At 34.2% G+C, this 26,017-nt stretch overlaps 1 protein-coding gene across 1 annotated transcript in view; it reads right to left on the reverse strand.

Annotated features, from left to right (window-relative positions):
- Positions 1-26,017, reverse strand: part of LOC150086084 (latrophilin Cirl-like) — a 132,459-nt gene that overhangs the window by 53,390 nt on the left and 53,052 nt on the right. The window contains exons 4-6 of the mRNA XM_090374791.1: positions 13,967-14,073; positions 4,737-5,036; positions 471-620 (exon numbers count right to left, since the gene is read on the reverse strand). Coding sequence (XP_090230917.1) covers positions 471-620; positions 4,737-5,036; positions 13,967-14,073 — 557 coding nt within the window. The remainder of the gene's footprint in view (positions 1-470; positions 621-4,736; positions 5,037-13,966; positions 14,074-26,017) is intronic.

Genomic DNA, 26,017 nt, shown 5'->3' on the forward strand with positions numbered 1-26,017 from the left:
TTTACAATGAAATATAATGCCACTCATGAGCATACTAGTAATGTGGCCAAAGCTCTTTATGCTATACACAGCTGTGACACAATAAACAAAGAACAGTTAATTCCCAATAGGAAATGGCTCCAAAAGTAATTAATAATAAATACTTACTCAGGCCATAAATTAATTAAACCATTAGAACAGCAATTTGACTCATTGCCACAAGTATGTCTACAAGCATATCAAACTTTCAACCTATGTGCCCAATAGTTATTTCATTTTTAATAGAGAAACTAAAATTGGAGTACTTCTAAAAGATGCTATGAGTTACAGCTGGAAGAGCAATGGTGGTTGGGAAGTAGGAATGCTCTGTGTTAATGGAGACATATCAAACCTCCAACAAAACCACTTACATGCTAAATTACAAATTTTTAATTGCTTCACTGAACAAAATTGTACAAGAGGATGATCTTATATGAAAAACAGTGCTTTACCTTTAGATCCACCAGGACAATTCTGTCTTGAAACTTCCCCATTTTTCGTCCAGTTCCACATCATGTTACGAAACCTAATAGGTTTGCAAAAGAAGTCTAGGTTCTGTGCTGTTGTAGTCTGGATGCTTGATTCTTTGGTTGGCAAAATTGCTAAATAAACATTTTAATAATATGAAACATATAAAAAATGAGTAGTATTAAAGTTTCATATTTTAAAAATATAAACTTTAAAATAAAATTAAAATAGATTTTAAAATATAAACTTTAAAATAAAATTAAAATCTTCTCTTCTTCTTCTTTAATGCTGCCGAATGGCGTTTGCGACTTCGTTTTGATATTGTTCTCTGTCTAGCGCTGCATGTAGAATTTGTGCTGTTGTCATGTGAAGCCAGGTGTTGATGTTATCTAGCCATACCATTTTCGGTCTGCCTGGGCGTTTCTTGCCTTCGATCTTTCCCTCCAGGATGAGTGGTAGTAGGTGATATTTTTGTTGGTTCCTAGCGATGTGACCTAGGTATTTGCATTTCCTGCTGATGATGGTTTTGAGCAGGTCCCGTTCCGTGTGCATGTCCTGCAGGACCTGTGCGTTGGTTATCTTGGCTGTCCACGGAATTTTCAGCATTCTTCGGTAGAGCCACATTTCGAAGGCCTGGAGCTTTTTTGTAGTGGCTGATGTTAGAGTCCAGGTTTCTACACCGTAGAGCAGTATTGGCCAGATGTAGCATTTCAATGTGCGTAATTTGAGCATGATGTTCAAGCTTCTGTCGGTGAGGAGGGTTCTCCATTTGGTGAATGCCTGCCTGGCTTGTTCAATTCTGCTTTTGATTTCGGCCTCATGGTTCAGCTGGTCATCAATGAGTACTCCGAGATACTTGAAGTGGTGTATTTGCTCTAATTTTTCGTTGTTTAGTTTGATCGTGATATTGCTTGCAGTCCTGCTGACCTTCATCACCTTTGTTTCTTTTTGTTGATTCGTAGCCCCCATGCTTGGCTTTCTATGTCCACTTCGTTCAAGATGGTCTGTAAATCTTGTTCTGAATCCGCTATTAGTGCTGTGTCATCGGCATATCTTAAGTTATTGATCTAGTGTCCATTAACTTTTATGCCGATGTTCTTGTCAGCCAGTGTTTGGTCGAAGATCATTTCCGAATAGATGTTAAAAAGAATGGGAGATAATGGACAGCCTTGCCGGACGCCTTTTTTTATTGGAATTGGGTCTGTCAGGTCGTTGTCATAGCGAAGCCGGGCTGTTTGATTCCAGTAGAGAGTTGTAATAAAGTTGATATCATTGTTTTCAAGCCCAAGTTTTCTCAGTCGGTCAATTAGGCGGTCGTGGTCTACTGAATCGAAGGCTTTCTCGTAGTCAATAAAACATATATACACGTCTTTTTGATGTTCATAGCACCTTTGTAGCAATATTTGTAAACAGAAAATTGCTTCTCTGGTGCCTAGTCCCCTGCAGAATCCGAACTGTGTGTTTCCTAGTGCACTTTCGCACTTACATCTTATCCTTTGCTGAATCACCTTGAGGAAGACTTTTAGCACCTGGCTCATTAGACTGATCAGCCTGAAGTCTTCGCATTTCCGGCTGGTAGCCTTTTTTTTTTAATTAAAATAAGATTTTAAAATATAAACTTTAAAATAAAATTAAAATAAGATTTTAAAATATAAAAATATCCTGTACTTGTTTATTGGAAACAAATTAATAGTCAAAAAGATAACTAATTATTATCTTCTGTAGAACACTAGAATTGTTCTAATGTTAAATTAGCAAAATTAAATTAAATTAAATTAGCAAAATTAAATTAAATTAAATTAGCAAAATAAATTATTTAAGGATCGCAGATAATCTCACAGATATAAAATATACTGTGAATATTACTTAACACAGTTACTTCTCTAAAACTGTTAATGAAAATTTTGAAAGCATGAGTTATTTTTAGAATACAATACCTGTAATGTACAGGAATTGATAATAATGCATAACTTCCATTATTTAATTTTCTTCAGAACCCATTTAATATGCTATTAATAGAATGATTATCCCAATAACATGTAAAATTAACTGTAACCAATTTACAATTATGGCAATAATTATAAACAGGAAAAAACTAGAGTTTACAGCTATATACAACTCAAAAATAGAATATCACAGAGGAGCATTTCTCAACCTGTGTGTCGTAACCCACTCACTGGTAGGGTCATAGAAAAAGCTGAGCAGGTTGCAAAATTTTTTATAAAACACAAGGATCAACATTAAAAATAGAATAAAACATAATATATAACGATGAATTTTTCTAAATCTGTAAATACAACTTCTAAAATGATGGGGTACAGTTCCTTTACAGTTAGGTAGGCCACACTTTTTTTTTTTTTTAGTTTAGGTGGATCACTATAAAAAATGTTGAGAAACACTGCTGTAGAGAATCCTAATGTGCTTCTGGGAGTCAATGAATTCCTACAGAAAAATTACAAAAAGCATTTTTTGATACTGCACAAAATCATTTCATGAAATGATTTCAAGCATTACTATGCAATTTCATTGCATAAAATCATTTTACAGAAAAAGTTCAACTGAAAAAATGAAGAACATGCTGGTTAAAACTTAAACTTTAAATTGAAAATTTATCAAACTGCCTGAAATTTTTAAAAATTTAGAAATTTTTCAATTCAAAGTTTAAATTACAAACAATATCAATATGCTTGGATGAGCTTGCCATGTTTTACAACTAAAGGAGGGTCTGCAGCTGCTTAAATGTTATGAACTACTTTATTACGATATCATATCAGTTAACTAAGAATGACAGGATTTTCTGACAGCAAAAAAAATATTAAGATTAAAAACAGAAGTTCTGAATGTTGAATATTCTAATATGTTGAATATTCTCACAATGGAGCAAACTTGCCTTTTTAATGGGTTGTTCTGGGAAAGTTAGGGTAGTTGATATTAGTGTATTGCACTACCTTCAACAGATAGATTTAGCTACATTATAATTTTGAAAACTCATATACCTTACGACAGCTCACATCGAACAACTTCTTGCTCACATCGAACAACTGTTCTGCCTGAGTATTATTACTGGAGTACCTACTATCTGATGAGGGACCAGTTAGTCCTGAAATAGGCTATCATAGCAATCTGATCTTTTAAACAAATTAGCAATTAAGCTATTGGAAAGCCATCTTTTAAAAGCAGTGCAATACCAGGGCAACTAATTGTAAATGCAAGTTTGTTCAGCTGTGAGAATTAAGACCACTGCATTATCCATGCAGCGTAAATCCTGCAAAAACAGATTAAAGGATGAGAAGTCTTGCAAGAATCTTATAAAAAAAGATGTCAATTTTTTTCTCCCTTCTGCATGAATTTTTAAAGATAAATGCAATCATTGATATTAGTGCTAGATTACTTTCCTAATTTTTTCCAGATTGTTAAATTTCCTTTTTTTTTTTTTTTTTTTTTTTTAATCTAAAATGTGTCGGGTTTTAAAGTATTCCAGACTCTAAAGTGCTGGATTTTACAGAGTTTACTACATATGTTTAAATTTATTTAAACTTATTGTTAAGAAAAAAAATTATAATCACTGTATTCTTAATTTCACAATCATAAAACTTTACACTTTTTAAATTGATTTTTCACATTGTGTAATCACTTATGTACAAAATCCAATACCTCCTCCTCCTCCATGTATTATTGGCTGGTTAGCTATAATACCCTCCAGTCTGCAAATTGCAAATTTTAAGGAAAACAGTTTATCTGTTTACAGGATGGAAAAATGCTGCATTTCTACTTCTACTTGAGGCTTGTGCTACTGTAGTTAATATGCTCTATATCACTTGCTATTCACTCTGAAAGGATTCAAACTCTATGGTTCTGTGTGGTACCTTGAGAAATGGGTTGGGCTCAGTTGGACAAGATAATTTTAAAAATTTTTTTAAAAAAAAGCTATAATACATCAATAGTTTCTTTATATTTTCCTGAATATAAAGCAAGCATCTATGTTATGAAAAAATTTGGGAAAATCCTATATTTTCAAAATAAACCAGTTTGCTTAAAAAGTCTTCAAGAAGTTTTTCTTGTTATCAATATGATTCCAAAACCCAGATCTAAATCATCCAGTTAAGTCCCCTCCCCACCCCGTTCCACCAAAAAAAGAAGAATGAGCTTGGAATGATTAGTATGTGTCAGAGTTATTTTATAAATATTATTTTAATGTAGTAAAAAAAATAATAAATAAATAAATAAGATTAAAAACCAATAACACATACCTGGAGGAATGCTGTCATCTTTATTTGTAGGTTTTTCTGAAGTTTCAGATACAAAGATAACGTTAGAAACTGATACTGCTTCTGGAGTATAAATTGCCTGAGAGACAGATGTAGTTGCTGATGTGGTAGTTGAGGAGGAAGTGGTGCTGGAAGTAGTAGTAGTGGTTGTTGTTGATGTAGTGGAGGCAGGAGTCAATCGCCTATTTACTGGTGTTGTAGATGATGTGCTACTGGAAGATGGTGGCATAGGAGAAGGAATTATGATAGGTGGTGGCTGACGAACAGAGGATGTTGTTGACTCTGGAAAGTAATTCGGTGCTTTTATAATCTAATTTTAAAGTAAATGATTAAACTAAATTTTTAAAGTTCATTTTAAAGCACTTATAAATTCATATTGGTTTAATAACAGTAATATTTACAGTAAAATTTAACATTTTGTTAAATGATGCAGGGAATTAAATTAACTATTTCTTTGATATTTAATGATTATCATCGTTTTAAGTGACACTGAATTGAGAAACTCTGAACAATATTGTATGACCGATATTAAATATACACAGAGGTGGCTTTAGCCTGTGTGATCCTAAGCAAGATTATGGCACTGAAATCAATATGATTCCTGACTTATGCCTCTGACTTAATAATAATAGTAATATGGCACTTACATTAAATTATTTTCTTAATTTTCTAACATCAAGTTGCTAAAAACGTTATATGATTTACAATTCTATATAGTGTGCAGCTCCAAGTGGAAACATTGCTTGCTTATACTAAGAGTCACCACTGAAAATATAGTAAATCTTATGTGTGTACAGCTAGGCCTCACATAACGCGAGTTCGATTAACATGATATTCAACACTATTTGAAAAATGATACCACTTTTCACTTTACACGATGCAAATTTCCAGTTAACGTGATCTTTTTTTTTTTTTATGCTATAGTTGAAAAAGATTTGAATCGTGTGTTAAGCTTACCGCGAGTTGTACGGTCAATAAACAAATGTTTGCCTGCTGCCCGCCTCGGTATGTTCCATCAACCATCGGAAGAAGACGTGTTTGTCTCCTGCTAATAAAATCAATGCCGACTTGCATTTAAAAATTCAAATTTTTAAATGAGCCAGATGAAAATGTTACTGCGAAGGAGATAACGGTAAAAGAATTAGATGAAATCTTACGTATCACATAGAACCTCAAACAAAAGGTTTGATGTTCTCCGCGATATTTATTTCGCCAGGGCCCAGAGAAGATTGTTGTCGGCTATCGGAAATTGATTGATGAAAAGAGAAAGTCAACACTGTTCAAATATTCCGCAACAGTAATTTCTTCATTGTGTATTTTATGTCAGAGGTTCCCAAAGTTTCTCGGTTCACGGTGCCTTTAATGTCTCAGTAATTTTTTCAAGGTGCGCCCAGACCAAAAGAAATACCTAACAGTTTCGTTTAGTAGTTAGGTCCAAACAACTTAATAAGAAATGCTGAAACTGTGAACTACCTCGAGCTAGTAGTTCGCGCGGTGTCCAACAGATGTCGAGTATCGCTGTGTTTCCCTCGAAAATTTAAAATATTCCGCGGCGCACAGTTTAAGAACCGCTGTTTTATGCAATAAACATTTATTTCCATAATTATTTTGATTATCTTTTACATTTAAAAGTTATCTTTTACATTTATACAGTTAAAAATGTTATTTAAAAGGTATTTTTAAAATTCTTTATGGAAATTCCAGAAGGTCAAGAACCAATTATAATTTTTCCTATTGGTTATTATATTCAATTAATGCGTTTCCGTTTTGCGTGATGCGCTCATGGGACGAATTAATCACGTTAATCGAGGCCCGCCTGTATATTTTTTAAAAATTTGCAATGTTATTTATTGTGAGAAAAATTATTTTAATATAAAACTTGTGAAAAAGCACTGTCTTGGTGGAGACAATGGTGTAGATATAGCCCAAAGCAAACAAAATTAAATAATCTGAAAACCAACAGAAAAAAAGCTATACTGAGGATACTAGTAAATTATGCATGGTAGCACAATGACCATAATCAACAAATTTCTGATGACAAACTGGGGACAAAGGTAACTGTCTATAAAATCATGCCTTCTGGAGTAGCTATAGTGCTGGGGTAATGTACATGATCACTAATGAGCATACTGCATAATCAAATTCATAAACTGCCACAAAACATGCAAGACCCATTGTTAACTGTGGTGCTAGCTTATCAGCAGCCATAAAGAGATACAATGAAAATGTAAATTCCTCTGACCCTTGGAGGGCTAAAATTAGACTATTAAAAGAAACTTTTGTTTTATCATGTGCATTCATTGCCATATTCAAATGGTTCAGCTAAATCTGCTGCAGTTCGATTGACAAGATCAATTATGTTTTGAAGTCCAGATTTACTGATTTGCACAAATAAATCTAAGTCACATATCATTAAATCTGAGTATAACTTGAGTTGTTCTATTGGAAAATACAAGGCAATGAAAAGGATTTTTAATCAGTATTTGGCTATACGACATCAATATATAGCCCTATTGATGTTTCATTTATAACATCTAGAGAACCATTAAAATATGAAAGTATGGTGTCAAAAAACAAAAACGCCCAATGTGCACACAAATAATCACTATTGTCATGTACTGAGAGCATGGTGTTAATATTACATCAGTTTTGTTTGTAGCTGAGAAGACTTTAAAACAGAATCTTATGATTTGGCCTTGAATGGTTTGAGTTGGTTCAATGCTCATCAGCATTGATGCCTCAAATTGAGGAAAGACAATTGTAGAATATATGTGCGGAAATTTGCCTTTAGTCAGTGGGTGGTTGATAGTTAGAACAAACTTCCATCTGTTGTTTTCAAAGTTGATAGCTTAAATAAATTCAAGGAAGAAGTGGCAAACTTTTGGAGGAATGGATGGATAAAATGGGAAGGGTTTTTTTTTTTTTTTTTTTGGCTGATGCTGTATATGTTTGCTTTCTTGCATCATATGCCTCTGCTAATGCTAATAGAAATATAAATGATTTCAAAAGTCACTGCAATGGCAATACTTGATCAAGTTCCATAGATGAAATACACTAATACTGACACAAGCCTATGCAGGAAGAAAACTGGTCATCAGGGCCAAGCCAAAATATTTTTCTACCTGAAGGATATATCCCTTATATACACTGTGCTGCCACTTTATTAGGTATACCTACCTAGTAGCGTGATGAGCCTCCTTTAGCCTTCAAAACAGCCTGAATTCGTCTAGGTATAGATTGAACAAGATGTTCAAAAAGTTGTGCAGGAATGGAGTACCATGCAACCTGCAGCGAACAGCCCTTTCCAGCTCATCCCAAAGATGTTCAATAGAATTGAGATCCAGGTACTGAGCGGGCCACTGCAGCAAAGAAAAGTCATTGTCATGTTCCTGGAACCATTCCATAGTGATTCAGGCTTTGTGCATTGGTGCATTATCCTGCTGGAAGTAATCATCTGAGGATAAACTGTCAACATGAATGAATGCACTTGGTCAGCAACGATGTTTAGGTGTGGCATTCAGACATGAATCTATGGGTATCAATGGATCCAACGTGTGCCAAGAAAATATTCCCCACACCACAACACTACCCCCACCACCTTGCACAGTAGTCATCAGACATGACAGATCCATGTTGTTTTTGCCAAATTCTGAGCCTTCCATCAACATGATGCACCAGGAACTTCGAGTCGTCAGACTAAGCAACTGTTTTCCAATCCTCAATACTGCAGTGCTGGTGTTGCTGTGCCCACAGGAGGCATGCTCTCTTGTTCTTTATTGATAACAAAGGTACATGATGTGGCTGTCAGCTGTTGTAGCCCATTTGCGACAAAGTGTGACTAGTGGTCCGTTGCGATATTTTGTTCTGCGCACCAAGGTTGTAATCTGACATGATGTGCGAAATTGTGGCCCATCTGCTTGCACAATTCTAGCCATCCTCCTCTGACCTCTCTCATCAACAAGTGATTTTCTTCCACAGGAATGCCATTGAGAGGATGGTTTCTGTTCGTTGCACCATTCTCGATACACCCTTGAAACTGTGGTGCATGAAAAGTTCAGGAGAACTGCTGTTTCAGAGATGCTTTGTCCAGCACGTCTTGCACCTACTACCATGCCATGTTTGAAGTCTGTTAGATCACTCCTTTTCCCATTCTTGCTACAGTTTATATGCTTAACTGATACTAGAAAGGTTGTTTTGCTGCATTTATATCCACAACTGTGGTCATGTGACTTGCAATGTTGTGGGACAAACCGTTTGTGTTTGCAATAGGGGTGTACCTAATAAAGTTGCAGCATAGTGTATATGTATATGGATATATCCCTTATATATATGTATATATACATTGCTTCTAAATAAACATTAAATGCTCTACATCTTGTGCATGTGGCACTCTAAGACAGTTGCCTCTTTGCCTTTCCCAACTGCCTGGCCTTGTTGCTAGTCAACTTTTCTCTTTGAAAGCCATGATGCTTTGACGTAAAATTGTAGAAAGACAGATTGCAAATTAAGACAGATTGAAAATCATGTATTGGGAGGGGGGGAGATGATAAGCAATGCTGTGGATGGTCCAGCTGCAGTGGAAATTTCATCTTGACCAGTGGTTCCCAACTGGTGGTTCATGAACCCCCAGGGGTTTGTGAAAGTGTTCCAGTGGGTTAGCACTAAAAATTCTGTAATGGCATCTGCTTAAATTTACATAGTATATTTTTATAAACTACAAGATAGTTTAATATTAATTTATGCTTTATGTGGTTCGATTCAAAATTTATAATTAGTTATGGTTTGGGTAATGCACTCTTACATAGCTAGCAACGAAATAAATGACATATCCCACAATTCCTTATAATCAGTTTACTATATTACAGTATATCGTGTTAAAAAAATATGTTTTCCATTCTAAATTTTTTTTCATTCTCAAAGACCACTGTTATGTATAGGTAGTTAATAATAATTTTATATTATTACGCAATATCACTTAAAAAAACATAATACAGTGAAACATCTCCTAACGGACATCTCTCTACAACGGACATTTTCAAATTCCCCAACTCTCCTCTATTGGTTTAACGTGTTTTCAGCTTCTGTCTAGCAGACATTCTCTGTAACGGATGCGGACAGGCAATCTGCACTGTTTCGTTTAGATTAGCACTTAATTTGTTCTCCCCATAACGGACAGCGGGCGAGCTCACGGCCCTTTTTCTAGGAACTTTTCTTCCACGTATTGCCTCAATCGTGTGTTTATTTTCTATTTCCGCTTCTCTGAATTTTATCAAGGTTTACGTCGCAGTTCTAAACTCTTTTTCAAGAATTTTAAGGCACGTGTAAAACTTCTGATGAATTTGGTGTGTGCAGGGGGGGGGGGAATTTGGTCGGCCTTTCGTCTTTTGAGTTTCAGTTTTCAGTGTCGTGTGAAGTGTACAATGTCTTCTTGTAAACATTTAACTTTAAAAGATAAAGTCGAACTCATTAATGCGTATGATCGGCAAAAAAATAGTGTTCGAAATCTCGCTGCAAAATTCAAAATCGGGAAGACGCAGGTAAGCGACATCCTAAAGGGAAAAAAATGAACTGCTCAAACAATTTGGCAACACGGAAATGATCAGGTTCAAAAATCATTCCCAAAAACTGTTGGACTTCAAATTGACAATGTTACGTATGAGTGGTTTTGTCGCGCACATGCTAAAAAAAAATTCCCATTAATGGGCCTATTATTAGGGAAAAGGCTTTGGAGGTTGCGAAATCTATGGGAGTAAATGAGTTCAAAGCTTCTGTGGGATGGCTAGACAAGTTCAAAACTCGGCATAAAATTTCTTGGAAAACCATAAGTGGTGAAGGTGGATTTGTTGATATTGGAGTTGTAACAGAGTGGACCGTCAAATTGGAAGATTTATGTCGTGATTTTGAAGCTAAGGATATTTACAACTGTGACGAAACAGGGTTGTGTTTTAAAGCTCTTCCTGAAAAAACAATGAGTCTAAAAAACGAAAAGTGCCAGGGCGGAAAAATTTCTAAGGAACGCTTGACTGTACTATTGTGTACAAATATGCTGGGAGACTTTGAACAACCTCTTGTTATTGGAAAACCACAAAATCCTCGTTATTTCAAGGGCATAAAGTTGAATCTTTTGAATGTTGACTGGAAGTCTAATAAAAAAGCGTGGATGACACAAGATATCATGAGTGAATGGATAAGTCACTTTAACCAAAACATGATTCATCAAAACAGAAAAATTATTCTTTTCATGGATAATGCTGCATCTCACCCACACATTGAATTGTCCAACATTCAAATTGTTTTTCTGCCACCAAACACAACTGCAGAGTGTCAGCCCTTGGATCAAGGGATAATAAAAAATTTTAAACTTCACTATAGAAAACGTGTTTTAAGACATCTCATTGCAAATATGAACGATGTAACATGTGTGAGTGACCTTGAAAAGAAAATCAGCATCCTAGATGCGATTCAGTGGATTTCCTCTTCAGTAAATGCAATTAGAAAACAAACTTTCATGAACTGTTTTGTAAAGTCTGGCTTCTCAAACGCAAAAATTGAAGTTGTGAACAGCAATGTGGAGCAACAAGAAGAACAAGAACTTCAACATCTATTGATAATGTACGATACTTCAGCTACAAGTGACCCAGGCTACAAAGATATAGACTCGAACCTCACTACAGAAGATGGTGCTCTAGATATCAACGACATTATCATCGATATTGTTCAAGAAGTTCCTCATGACGATGAAGAAATGGAAGGAGGTTAATATGTTCTTCTGTTGAAGAACATATTAATGACGAACCACTGATGAAAATGGAAGAAGCGCTCATACAAATCAATCATTTAAAAATGATTTTCGCCACTGAAGAAGATACTGAAGGACTTTCGATGGTTTCTTTCAACATTTCAAACAAATGTTGAAAACAAAATTATCAGCTGGAAGAAGGTGCAGAAGAAAATAAGTGATTACTGTATGTATTTTACTTAAAATAAAGTCATAATATGCATAGCACAATTGTATGTATATTATTTACAAAAATATTGTGCAAAATCTGTATATAAATTAATTTAATTTTACATTAAATGTTTAACGATTTTTCTTTCTTTCTTTTTTTTTCTCCCCAAGACTTCTTGTTAGCGGACACTTCTCTCTAACGGACAAATCTCGTTCCCCATGGCTGTCCGTTAAAGAGAAGTTTCAATGTACTTGAAATATTTTATAATAAAAATTCAGAACTATTATAAGATTTCAGAGAATATAGGCTTAGTGGTTTGCAATAAAAATATTATGTTGAAAGTGGTTCGTGAGTAAAAGAAGGTTGGGAACTGCTTATCTAGAGGAATAAGTATCAGCAAGAAGGTGAAATGCAGTCTAAAATAGTTCTTTTGGCCATGGCCACATCTAGAGTATGGTATACAGGTCTGGAGGCCTCACTTTAGGAAGGATGTAGATCTGTTGGAACAAATGCAGAGAAGGGCAACCAGATTAATGAAGGGAACAAAATGGTGCTCTTACCTAGAAAGGCTTCAGTTCTGAAAATTGCAGCATCTGGAAACTAGGCACCTGTGGGGTGATCTGATTGAGGTGTTTAAAGCCTTGAATGGATTGAGTATGTTGATTGTGAATGGAATTCTTCCTCTTGGTAAGACTACACACACATCAGGAGGCATAAATTTAAGTCGAGGAAGGATATTGCTGGATAGATGCGTGGAAGTTTGCCTTTAGTGAGAGAGCTGTTGTTGAAGTGGATGGTTTAAATAAATTAAAGGAAGAACTGGGCAAATTCTTGGAGGGTAGGGATTGGTGGTGTGTGTGTGTGTGTGTGTGTGTGTGTGTGTGTTTTGGCTAATGATATACAAGCTTGCTTCTTTTGGTTTCATTTGTCCCTACTACTACCACTACTACTCCCCAAGCTAGTAGACCATGGGAGCAACTGTCCAACTGTATATATAAGCAATTTATAATGCCCATACAAAGCAAAGTAGCAAGTCATTATAACAGGGAGGGAATGAAGAAACAGTTGCCACCCATTCTGATATGTAGCACAAAAATGATTTGTCAACTTAAACAATTTTGATGAAAATTTATTTTCTGCATCCCCCTGAAAGACTCAGTACTCAAGTCATATTTATAAAACATTAGTATCACTGAAAAAGAACTTCTCTAGCTGAGGAAACTAATTAATATACAAAAAGAGAAATTAAGTAGGATATAACATTTAAAGTCAAAAAGGGAAAATATATTAATCTTTATTTTATATTTTTCATATTTATTATTTTAGAGTTTAATCATTATAAATCATTGAAAGCTCATGGCCAATTCACAAATTTATGTAATAATGTTTCTTTCTTTTTTTTGAATTAATGAAGTTATATGTTGTTGTTATTTGGTTTTTAGGAGCATTAGCAACTAAGGCCATATTGCTCTGGGGATATGCAGTGGTCATTCCCTGACCTTTCCACATCCTCGGTATTTGGTGGTCATGGGCTTGAGCCCGTTTAATCAAGGAGCACGTGCTATGCACGGCTGCTCCTGCCCACCTGGCTACGGAGGCGCCAATGAAGTTATAATTAACTTCATTAATTCAAATTATACCTGCCCTTGATGCTGCAGGTATAATTATAAATAATTTTAATTAAACAATACTGTTTACTAATACACAACAGTACAACACACCAACATGGCAATAATGTAATTTTGCAATCTCATACTATTGGTGCAAAAGGTTGAAGTCAGCCAGCATGGACAGGGTTCTTTGCTCAGCCAGCAAATGAGCACGGAGACCTATGTTCAATGTCGTTTCCATGCATGCAGGAGACCAACTACATTATGTCAGAGCCACACAGTAATTGGTTTGGGTGAGCTGCAGAACATCTGTAACTCATTGGCTCGGAAAAGACATTGTTTTGCTGTGCCTTCATGCAGATGAGACAAGTGAAATTTATATGATCATTGCAGCTTTATGAATATAGTTTAGTTTTAAATTTAAAAACATTACCTATAATAACTAATGATTTTTGAAACTAAAAAATTTCAAAAATCAAAGCACATGTTCTAAACACCACTTTCTTATACCACGAGCTGCCACTGTGAAAAATGTTATCACACACACACACACACACACACACACACACACACACACACACACACACACACACACACACACACACACACTATTTTTTGTACTCTTACACATAAGTGATATTTTATCATATACCTGGAACACACTGGTAATGGGCTTCCAAGTATTTCAGTGTACTAGGACAGGCATCCCCAAATACAGTACTTGAGGCAGGAAGACTGCAGCTTTTCTTCCTATCACAGCTTTAAAAAGAATGCAAACTATTTTATATTTCTAAAACCACAATTTTAAATAAAAAAATTTGAAGCAAATTTTGCATTTTATTTCTTTAATTTACAAAGTATATTTTAATGTAAACTGTAAATTAAACAACTGAAATTGAAGGAAATCACTTAGCTTTTAAGAATTCCTAGAATTTTTCACACTGAAGATATCTAATCTTTGACTTGAATGTGGAAAAATAGTGCCAATATCTGTCTGAAATATGATCTAATACATAAGTATGACAGAAAAAATTTGATAACCCTTTTTAAGGGTTGTTAAATTTCCACAGTGACTTCAATAACAGCCATACTTAATTTTTTAATCCTTCCTGAGTTCCATGCATGGGATTTATATTATATCTTCATCCAATAAACTGTTAGAAAAATAATATCTTATGCCAATCGAAATATAAGATTTACAGAGAAATCTAAGTGGCTATTTCCATAATCTTAGTCTCGGTGACAGAATGTCAAATATTTCAAAAATTTGCTTCAAACTTTTAAACTTTTTTTTTAATATTAATTTAGTTCCAGAAAGCTAGAAGAGATAGGAATTACACTTTTTATAATTAAGCTAACAATCTAAAAAATTTACTTCGAGCTAACTGGAAACTAAAAGGACAGCCACATACAACATGTGGGTTGGCACATGGTATAACACAAAGAGCTGGAACCAACCTAGTACACATCTGTATTGCACTTCTAAGTATTTAAAAGTCCCTGGACAGGGATCACCGAAATTGTTGCTGGTGATGCTGATGTTGCAGGTGGACATGAGATAACATCTGAAATAAAATTGACATCCCAAGGAAAAATAAAAATGAGTATCTGTAACTATATGTTGTCTAAAAAAAAAAAAAAAAAAAAAAAACAGGGTACAAAAATTAAATAAAAAAACTTTTCTATTTTAATGCTTACTTAAAAAAATTTAAATTTGCAAGTGTTTTATTTAGTCCTCTATATTATTTGTAAAAATAAAAATTAATAAAAATAATAAATACAAAATAAAAGGTGCAGGAAGGGTTTATAATTTGTTGTGAATATTATAACTGTATGTGTCAACATGCATATATTCGTGTTTTTATAAATTACTTTATGATGTCTATAAAAATGCATTTCAAATTATAAATAATCAGTATATTCAGTTTACAAATCTATGTTAATAAAAATGTATGAAATTTCACCTCAGATCTTCACTATGGAATGACTAAACAACAAATCTATCAAGGATGGCCCAACAAAGTACAGTAACTAATCTATCATATGAATTGAGGGCTGCCTATATTCACTTCTACTTTATATAAACTTTTAATCCAGCGATGGACATACTGTCAAACCCAGTTCACCACAACCACTTAAATTTAAATAAATCTTAAAGTACAGTAAACCCCCGCTATTCGCGGGGGTTACGTTCCTGAGAAATGTCGCGAATACCGAAAACACGAATACTGAGTTATGGCTCCCATAGTAATAAAGGGGTTCCGTTCCAAAGTATGAAATACAGTATATAAGAAAAACTAGTCTAAAATTTTGTCTATGTATGTATTATATGTACCTTCATAATATGACTATGTACATAGACAGTACATAGTTAAATGCAAGCATATAGCATCGAAATGAAAATAAGAAACAATTTAATATTAAATGTAATATTTATTAGAAATTTCGAACAAATCTTTCAATCTACGCCTTTACTATAGCTAAAAAACTTATCCCGCCAGTGCTATCATCAGTTTCGCTAAAGTGTTGATAAAGGAATTTTGCCTTTTCACGAATGATGAGTGAACTTAACGGAATTTTATTTTGAGTTCGGTCTTCCATCCACAGATTTAAAGCTTTTTCCATTTTTTCTAAATTAACATCACGAGTTACAGAGCAAATTTTTGAAGCAATTAGCGCGAATTCACGGACACTACGGTGGATTTTTTCTTCCGATTTTTTGATTGATCGTACCGTTGACTCATTGATTTTATAATGTTTTGCCACTGAGGAGACACTTTCACCATTAGAAATTTTGTCTAATAACTCAATTATATTCGCTAATGTAATCACCTTCTTTGATATTTTCACATTTCTCTTGTTATTCGTAGCCATATTTTTGTACGAGTCAGAAAGAACTTCTCCACAATAAAGTCACTTTCTTCCGTTAACACACTCGAAAAAGTCTGTTTTACACTGCAAAATGGTAGATTTATCACTTTTGTAAGCATATCAATTTATAAATTGATAAATTTATTCAAATTATAAGCATATAAATTAAAAGCAAATGACGAAACCTTCCATGACAAGCGCATAACACATACTGAACAAGGATTAGCGAGAAACATCCACGCTCGCGATTTTGTCACCCCTCTCCCCCCACCCACTGAGCACTGTTTTGACCGGGAAAGATAATTTTAGCCACCCCCATGTTTTTTTATGGCGAAAAATATTCCCGGCGCTTTAAAATTCACATTTTTTTAGGTTTCATTTTATATTAAATCAGCGATCGCGAATACGCGAATAGCAGGGGTTTACTGTATTTATTTAAATGCCAGTATAAATTTAAACATGGTTTGAGTATGGGCTATTTCAATTTGCATCACTAATTAATTAATTGTTTTATGAAAATGCCAAACACGAAAGGTATTAGTACTGTGCATGAGAGGCTGGAAACTTTACTCTGGAGACAACATGGATTTCACCATTTCAAGCCTCCAATAAGCAAAGTGCTGGTTGATGAGAGTCATCTACCACTACTAAAAAAAAAAAAAAAAAAATCCATAAAGAATTCATGTTGGTATACAAAATGCACAATCCACCCATATATTATTTTCTTATTGAGTTTTGGTTTCAGTTTTTCGGTTCTCGTACCTGCATGACTACAGTACATGTTGGAAGCAAGGTAGTTGGAAAATAAAGAAAACCTCATATTCAGCAAAATTAAGATGACCCTTGCTGGATTTCTTTTTTAAATTCCACATGTTTGAAATTTAGTTCTATATGGCTCTGCTAGTACCAAGTAAAGTGCAATCATCACCTACTGAAAAAAAGATAAGACATTCCAATGCCAAAGTAATGTTGCCATTTTGACAATTATTGTATCTCTCTCTCAGAACATTCTTGAATGCCAGTTTTTCTTAGCCTTAAGTTAAGAAAAAAAAAAAAAAAAACTGTCACAGTGGCATTTAGATTAAATCAAACCATATTAATAATAATGTGGTCACAGGAAACCTGCTGCAACTCTCCAAACTATAAAGTGTTTCAATGAAAATCAAACTCATGCTATGATATGACTGGATGATTTACTGATAAACCTTTTGTGATATGTCCCTCATTTCTTTCTAATAATCTTACTGACAGCTGTTATTATTTAATCAATAGCACAAACAGCAATAAAACCACAAACTGCAAGGAGCCTGTGTATATTATCTCTGTAGAAGCATCTTCACATTGCATATTTGTGAAATGAAAAATTCACAGTAAACCATGGGATTTGGAGGGGGAGTACATCTAAGCTTAATGCTGACTAACTACAGCTTCGAGTGATAAAGACAGGAATCAAGCACAAACCTTTTGAAATGATTGAAAGGTGGAAAAGACACTACACCTTATAGAGGACTAGAAGTTGAAGTTAGTTCAAGAAGTTGACTTTCTCCATATAACTGTGTGTTTTGGTTATAAAGCAAAGTTGTAAATATGAATAATATTATATATCACAAAATAAATTTGTATTACTTTGTATTCGTGTACCATATATGCAGGAATATATATTATATCATACAGTCACTGGGAAGAATTTAAATTTCCATCATGAATATATATACATACATTAATAAACATGCAACTTAACAACATCCATGTCCACTGCAAACATACAGACAATACACCAAGACAACCACAAGATGATGTAAGGTGGTTCCGTAATAGCATGTTTAATTAAAGCAGCTCTAAGTGCCTTTAAAAACTTTAAAATGATTTATATATATTTCATTTCTAAATGAAAAATAGAAAGTGGAAAGATACTAACTTACAAACTTTTGAATCCAAATTTATTTTACATAAATTAATAATTCATAATAATGCAGGCATTAAAAATACAGTAATACAAGTTGTGGCACTGTGAATTAGTGGTTTTTCATTTTGCAATATCAGTTGATGAGTAACAAAACTTTGTTACTCATCAACTTACTTAATAATGCAGATTTCATTCTTAAATCTGCATTATTAAACACCAAGTTGGGTAACCTGATCTCTTGTTTGTTATGCAGCTTTCGAATCTATGTTGAAAACTTTTCATAACACAGTATAACAAACTTTTATCAATCACTCTGATTTCTTATGAAAAACTGTTTTCTTCAGATATCCCCACTGTTCCAATTGGTCTCAGAGAAATCATAGAAAAAAATGAAGAAAAAAAAAAAAAAAAAAAAAAACACTGCACAGTCCAAATGCTGCAAAATTACAACATTCAATTATAAGCTATATATATATTTTTTGAAGAAATATCAAATGGTAACGGAGAATATGCAGAAAAATACATTCATTTATCGCAGTTTTTTTCACAAAATAAGGTTCAAGACTAGGAACAGTCTTTGTTATGGGGTTTTAGGCATATAAGCAACTTAGCCCATATAGTACCATATATATATATATATATATATATATATATATGTTGTTGTATATATATATATATTATTGTTGGGATATCAGAGACGTGGTGTCACACAGATATAAGTAATGCGGAACTGGAATTTGGGGAATACAATGTGTATAGAAAGGATAGACAGGACAGGAGGGGAGGAGGGGTTATGCTATTAATTAAGAAACACATAAAGTCCAAGGAAGTGAAGCCAGTCGACATCGATGGACAGGGCAGTGCCGAATCAGTTTGGTGTGACATAAGCATAGGGAAATCAAAATTGAGAGTAGGAGTGTGCTATAGGCCTAATGACTCTGATGAGTATAATAAGATATTGTACAGGGAAATAGAGTGGGCCAGTAAATCAGAGAGTCTTATAATGGGGGATTTTAATTTCCCAGATATTGACTGGAATTTGTGGGTTGGTCACTCGCACACTAGCAAGGCTTTTGTGGATTTATTGGATGATTGTTTTCTACACCAGCATGTTCGTGAGGCAACAAGAGGGAGCAATACTCTTGATCTGATTATCAGTAGTGACTCTTCATGCATTAAGAACCTGCAGATAAATGAACCACTAGGTGGCAGTGATCACAGTGTGTTGAAGTGGGATTTACTCAAGGAGGTAACTACCATCAGAGGTAAAGGGAAGGGTTTTTGTTTTCGTAAAGGCGACTATGATGGTCTGAGACAGTATTTAAATTCTATACAGTGGGACCAACTGATGATGTTACCAACAGCAAACTCAAAATGGGAAGCATTCAAGGAACTAATCTTGGAGGCTACCAGGCTTTACATACCAACTAAGAAATATTGTTCAAGGTTTAGGCCTAAATGGTTGTCAGATGAACTAATGAGACATGTGGCAGAGAAGAAAAATGCATGGGATACATATAAATTAATGGGTGACATGGAAGCCTATGATAGATATAAGTTGGTCTGTAACCAAGTCACAAAGGAGATTAGGCAGGCAAAGGCAGCCTACGAAAAATCCTTGGCAAAGGATGCAAAGAAAAACAGAAAAGAGTTCTTTACATACTTGAACTCGAGAAGGAAAGGGATGAATCAGATTGGTCCACTGGATATTGATGGTTCAACAGTTGAGGATCCTGCTCAGGTGGCTAACAATCTAAACGAGTATTTTGCATCTACATTCACGCATGAGGAGTTATTCAGGAAGGAGAATGATGTAGGTAAAGTAAACATTGGCAGTGAGCTGGATGATTTTGTAATAACTGAGAGGAAAGTGGAGGAGAGATTGTTGAGGATAAACATAAAAAAGGCACCTGGGGTGGATGGGATCTATCCAGTTATATTAAAGGAGGCAGCAAAGGAAGTATGCAAACCCCTAGCCATAATTATGAGAGCTTCTTTGGACTCAGGGGAGGTACCCATAGACTGGAGATGTGCAAATGTAACCCCAATTCACAAAGGAGGATCAAAGGCTGACACAAGTAATTATAGACCTGTTAGTTTAACTTCTGTTCCAGGTAAATTAATGGAGGCACTGGTTAAAGAAGCACTGCAGGATCATCTAGACAAGAATTCAGTTATAGCTCAGACGCAGCATGGTTTTGTTAAGGGCAGGTCTTGCCTGACCAATTTGATTGGATACTATGATGTAGTCACAAAAGAACTGGATGCAGGGAATAACTTTGATATTATATATTTGGATCTTAGAAAGGCTTTTGATACTGTTGCACATGGAAGACTGCTGCACAAATTGGAGCAGTGTGGCATTGGAGGCAAATTGCTGCTATGGATAAGGGGATGGTTGAGTGGCAGAAGACAGAGAGTGGTAATCAATGGACACTGCTCAACGTGGACTAATGTTATTAGTGGAGTTCCTCAAGGTTCAGTGTTGGGTCCGTTGTTGTTTTCGGTGTTTATGAATGATATTGATGATGGGATATCAAGTTTAATGTCCAAGTTTGCAGATGATACAAAGGTTGGCAGGGTCGTCAAGGACACTACTGACGCTATGCTGCTGCAACAGGATCTGGAAAGGTTGAACAGATGGGCTGAGAGGTGGCAAATGAAGTTTAACATTGACAAATGTAAAGTACTGCATATGGGAAACAGTAACCCCAGAGCAACGTATCAACTCTGCGGTACCACACTGACAGTGGTGGAGAATGAAAAGGACCTGGGGGTAATTGTGCAGGGAGATATGAAGTTCTCTGAGCAGTGCAGACGAGCTGCAAGAGTAGCTCATGGTGTCTTGTCAATGATATACAGGAATTTTTCTAGCAGGGATAAGGAGGTGATTATTCCCTTGTATAAGGCAATGGTTAGGCCACATCTTGAGTACTGTATACAGGTCTGGAGGCCTCATTTCAAGAAGGATGTAGAGCTGCTGGAACGGGTACAGAGAAGGGCAACAAGATTAGTAAATGGAACAAAGGGTTGCTCTTACGAAGAAAGGCTTAAGTTTTGCAAATTACAGAGTCTGGAGACTAGGCACCGGCGAGGTGATCTGATAGAGGTGTATAAGGCCTTGAATGGTTTGAGCATGCTCAATGCCAATGGGATTCTTCATCTTTCTCAGAATAATCACCTCAGAGGGCATAAATTCAAATTGAGGAAGGACGGATGTCGGATAGATGTGCGGAAATTTGCCTTTGGCCAGCGGGTGGTTGGTTGGTGGAACCGACTTCCATCACTTGTTGTTGAAGTTGATAGCCTAAACAAATTTAAAGCTCAACTGGACAGGTATTTCGAACGAACGGAGGGGTGAAATGGGAGAGGGTTTTTTTTTTTTTTTTTTGGGCTGATGCTGAATAAGCTTGCTTTCTTGCATCGTATGCCTCTACTAATGCTAATGCTAATGCTATATATATATATATATATATATTATTCTTTTGTAATATGATAGTTCATGCCGTATTTTATTTATAATTATAGTAGTTTTATTTATTTTAATTTCTTACTAGCTTTTTCTGTTGTCCCAGTAGCTGTTTTAGCAATGCATGGGTACAAACAGAGTACATATTATTATTCTTTTGTCTTATCTTTGTGGTTTGTTATTCTTTTGTCTTATCTTTGTGGTTTGTTATTCTTTTGTATTAATTTTGTTAATTACGGGTGTTTTTAACACATAGGTATTTTAGTAAATACACAACTGTTCTTTACGATAGCCTAATCTCGGTTATCTTAATTTACCATGGCCTATACATTTATGATTTTACAACTTGTTACGTATTGCTAAAGAAATTGTCAAACAATTATTAATGAAAAACTATAGCAATAAGCAAATTATCAATACTACTTTATAATATTATATTAAACATTCTTATACATTTCAGTATTACATCACATGTACGTCAATCCCCTACTTCATCGGGGGCTTTGAGAGGATTGACAGTCCATTCGATGTAATGCATTTCTTACTTACCCGTTTCTGTTTGTATCTATCACAGCTTTGCTATTTTTTCAGTACTAAATTCTAATTTTTGAACCCCTGTTTATATTATTCCTAATTGTTATTAGTTAAATTCGTTTTTTATAATTAACCAAATTAATTTCCCATCATCTACCCAGCAACTGTGATAGAATACACAAAGCCCAACGGGTAAGTTTTTTAATAAAAATATTGCAATAACTTTACTCACTTGATGTGTTTAAGTGGAGGTCGTAGTGTCGAAAAAGGAAAGTTTCCCATCCTACTTGATGTGTTTCTGTGGAGGTCGTAGAGTCGAAATAAGGAAAATTTCCTACTTTTAACTGGTTTTATGGATGGCCATCCCTATGGCGCTGTTTTTATGGCCCTGTCGCGTTAACGTTTCACATATGTGCAGATGGTGTGTTGGCCGAAGTCCCCGATATTAAGGCCAAGGTCTATTATTGTGTTTTGGTGGTTGGTTCAATGAATTTACTTTACTTAACTTAGTTGTGTATTTACATTATTTTTACATTTATTTTTACAATAATGTAAATACACAACTAAGTTAAGTAAAGTAAATTCATTGAACCAACCACCAAAACACAATAATAGACCTTGGCCTTAATATCGGGGACTTCGGCCAACACACCATCTGCACATATGTGAAACGTTAACGCGACAGGGCCATAAAAACAGCGCCATAGGGATGGCCATCCATAAAACCAGTTAAAAGTAGGAAATTTTCCTTATTTCGACTCTACGACCTCCACAGAAACACATCAAGTAGGATGGGAAACTTTCCTTTTTCGACACTACGACCTCCACTTAAACACATCAAGTGAGTAAAGTTATTGCAATATTTTTATTAAAAAACTTACCCGTTGGGCTTTGTGTATTCTATCACAGTTGCTGGGTAGATGATGGGAAATTAATTTGGTTAATTATAAAAAACGAATTTAACTAATAACAATTAGGAATAATATAAACAGGGGTTCAAAAATTAGAATTTAGTACTGAAAAAATAGCAAAGCTGTGATAGATACAAACAGAAACGGGTAAGTAAGAAATGCATTACATCGAATGGACTGTCAATCCTCTCAAAGCCCCCGATGAAGTAGGGGATTGACGTACATGTGATGTAATACTGAAATGTATAAGAATGTTTAATATAATATTATAAAGTAGTATTGATAATTTCCTTATTGCTACAGTTTTTCATTAATAATTGTTTGACAATTTCTTTAGCAATACGTAACAAGTTGTAAAATCATAAATGTATAGGCCATGGTAAATTAAGATAACCGAGATTAGGCTATCGTAAAGAACAGTTGTGTATTTACTAAAATACCTATGTGTTAAAAACACCCGTAATTAACAAAATTAATACAAAAGAATAACAAACCACAAAGATAAGACAAAAGAATAATATATATATATATATATATATATATATATATATATATATATATATATATATATATATATATATATATGGTACTATATATATGCTGACTACTGTATATGGTTCTACTGTGTGTGTGTGTATATATATATACATACATATACACACAGTAGAACGTTGGTTATCTGGAATGTCAGTTATCCAGAATAATTTGTAAGGTTGATTTTTCTTTTCTTTTTTTTTTAATTTTTATTAATGGTGGTATTTGAGACAAATGTTTATTATGTTACGAAAGTATTTCTGTCTGTTATTTTACTTCGCATATCTGATAAAATGTTGAATTAGCAAACCATGAGTGATAGTTTTTTCATTCGCTTCCGTGAACCCAATTTTCCATGGCATATTTTGTTCTCTTCATTTCATATTATGTTTAGTTTAGCTCCAGATTTAGTAAGAATAATATGAGCTTGAAACTGTGCAATTTATCATTTTTCTCTCTTTTTTTACAGTAAAATGTCAATGAAAAGAAATAGCACTAAAATAGGCAGAAAAACACAGAAAAAATGCAATATAATCTCAAAGTGATGATATTAAGGAACTTGAGAGATTTAGTAGCAAAAAAAAAAAGTCACAACAAACAAACCAAAAAACAATCGAACAAAGTCTTTTTCTTTTACTTTAATACATTATAACAGAATTTATTTAATCTTACCTTATGTTCAATTTATCCAGAAAATTTGGCTATCCGGAAGAGATCTGACATTAATTATTCCAGATAACTGCATATATAATTATATATACAAAATTATTATATATACACTCTACTGTATATATAATTATATTTGCAAACTGCATGTATTCTGTGGCTGATTTGCCTGTTTGCTGGATGAAAAATCAGAGTTTCCAGGAGAAAAAACCATGCAACCCTTGTCTGAGACAGATGGAATTCAATCCCAGGCCTTTTTAACCTGGTGTGGGAAGAATGATGCTTATATGCATTGTGCTATCTGTACGGAACAGAGCAGTTTTATCAAGTAAGATGGCACAATCCAGACAACCTGTGACACTATGCAAATCTTAAGGACATGTTTTTCTGAATCATGTTTCAGAATTTTTCAAAACTGCATAGCTTCCATGGTCCTGCAAATGACTCTTCCCTGTGGGGATGTCTAAAGGAAAGTTTTTCATAATTGCCCTTTGATATAAGCAACATTCAGTGTCCATTGAATTAAAAGAGAAAATTCCACAAGAAATCTGAGAAACTGATAAAAATGTTGTTATGTAACAGAAAATTTTCAGCATAGATTAGAAAGTACTTAACTAAAAAGAAAGCACATTTATTCATATTTATATTTTTAAATAAAGTTTTTTCACAAAATATATCAATTTGCTCATTGATATTGCAAAATAAAATCACTAGTTTGCAGTGCTGCACCCTGTATTTCAACAAATACAACTTAAATATAAGTGGTAAATTAATATTTCAGAAATTTTTTTTTTTTTTTTTTTTGCTAAACTACAATTTTTTATTGTGTGTTTTAATTTAATCCATTTATATCTCCCTCTATTCCAAAAGCCATTTATTTATGTAATTTACTGTAAGTTGTGTTTTAAGCCAAAAGCATCCTCATCTACATTGTAATTGAAATATTACAAAATCTAATATTCTGATTGGCAAGTCTGTGTAGAATAGCCCATCACTTAGTAAAGCATGGAAACCAGCTTACTATAAGTAGGGCTAACATAGTTTTGGTGTCAGCATTAATATTTTGCTATAGAAAAAGTTGGTGATATCCAAAACTAACAAGATGCATGATTGTCAGTACCCACGAAGTGGGAGCATTCTTAACCTTCTGGTGGTAGCACCGGACCTGACAGGCTCTGCTCAAAAATATCAATTTCATGATAACCGCTGGTTGAAGATAAAAATCTGCAATTTTTTTGTACATTCCAGAATTTCTTTGTGTGGTTTGTTAAGTGATTTTAATGGTTTTCCCAGAGTAATTACACATGAGACCCATTCAGGTATCAACTGTTACGAAGTTTTTAGGAAACTTGGAATTGTGTGTTTATTTTTAGTTTAAAGTTATTTATTTTTACTCTTCCATGACGGAATTCTGATGTTATTTATCATTAAATATCTACTGTATCTTTATTATTTTTGAATAATAAAGATGGAAATGTGGAAGGAGATATTTACTTGGAATAATGAGTTAGCAACATGCACAACATTCAGATTTTGCACACTTCACGGCATGCCAAATTTGACAGAAATTTTTAAATAAATTTGAAAATGGAAGTGGATAATAATATCTAATACATATATTTTCTTTTTTACATTTTTTTTTAAAAATTGCAGTGGACATCACTTATTGTGATCACTTTGGGACACTTAATAACAATAACAAATGAAACAAGGATGCAGTGGTTTAGAATTGTTTATTGATGCAGAGTGGAAATGTGTATATAAAGGTGGAAGTAGAGAGAAAAAAAAACAGTGAAATCAAACAACATAAAA

Source organism: Mastigoproctus giganteus, chromosome 5 (genome assembly GCF_048544385.1).
Source record: "Mastigoproctus giganteus isolate SK-2022 chromosome 5, ASM4854438v1, whole genome shotgun sequence".
Classification (NCBI taxonomy): Eukaryota; Metazoa; Arthropoda; class Arachnida; order Uropygi; family Thelyphonidae; genus Mastigoproctus; species Mastigoproctus giganteus.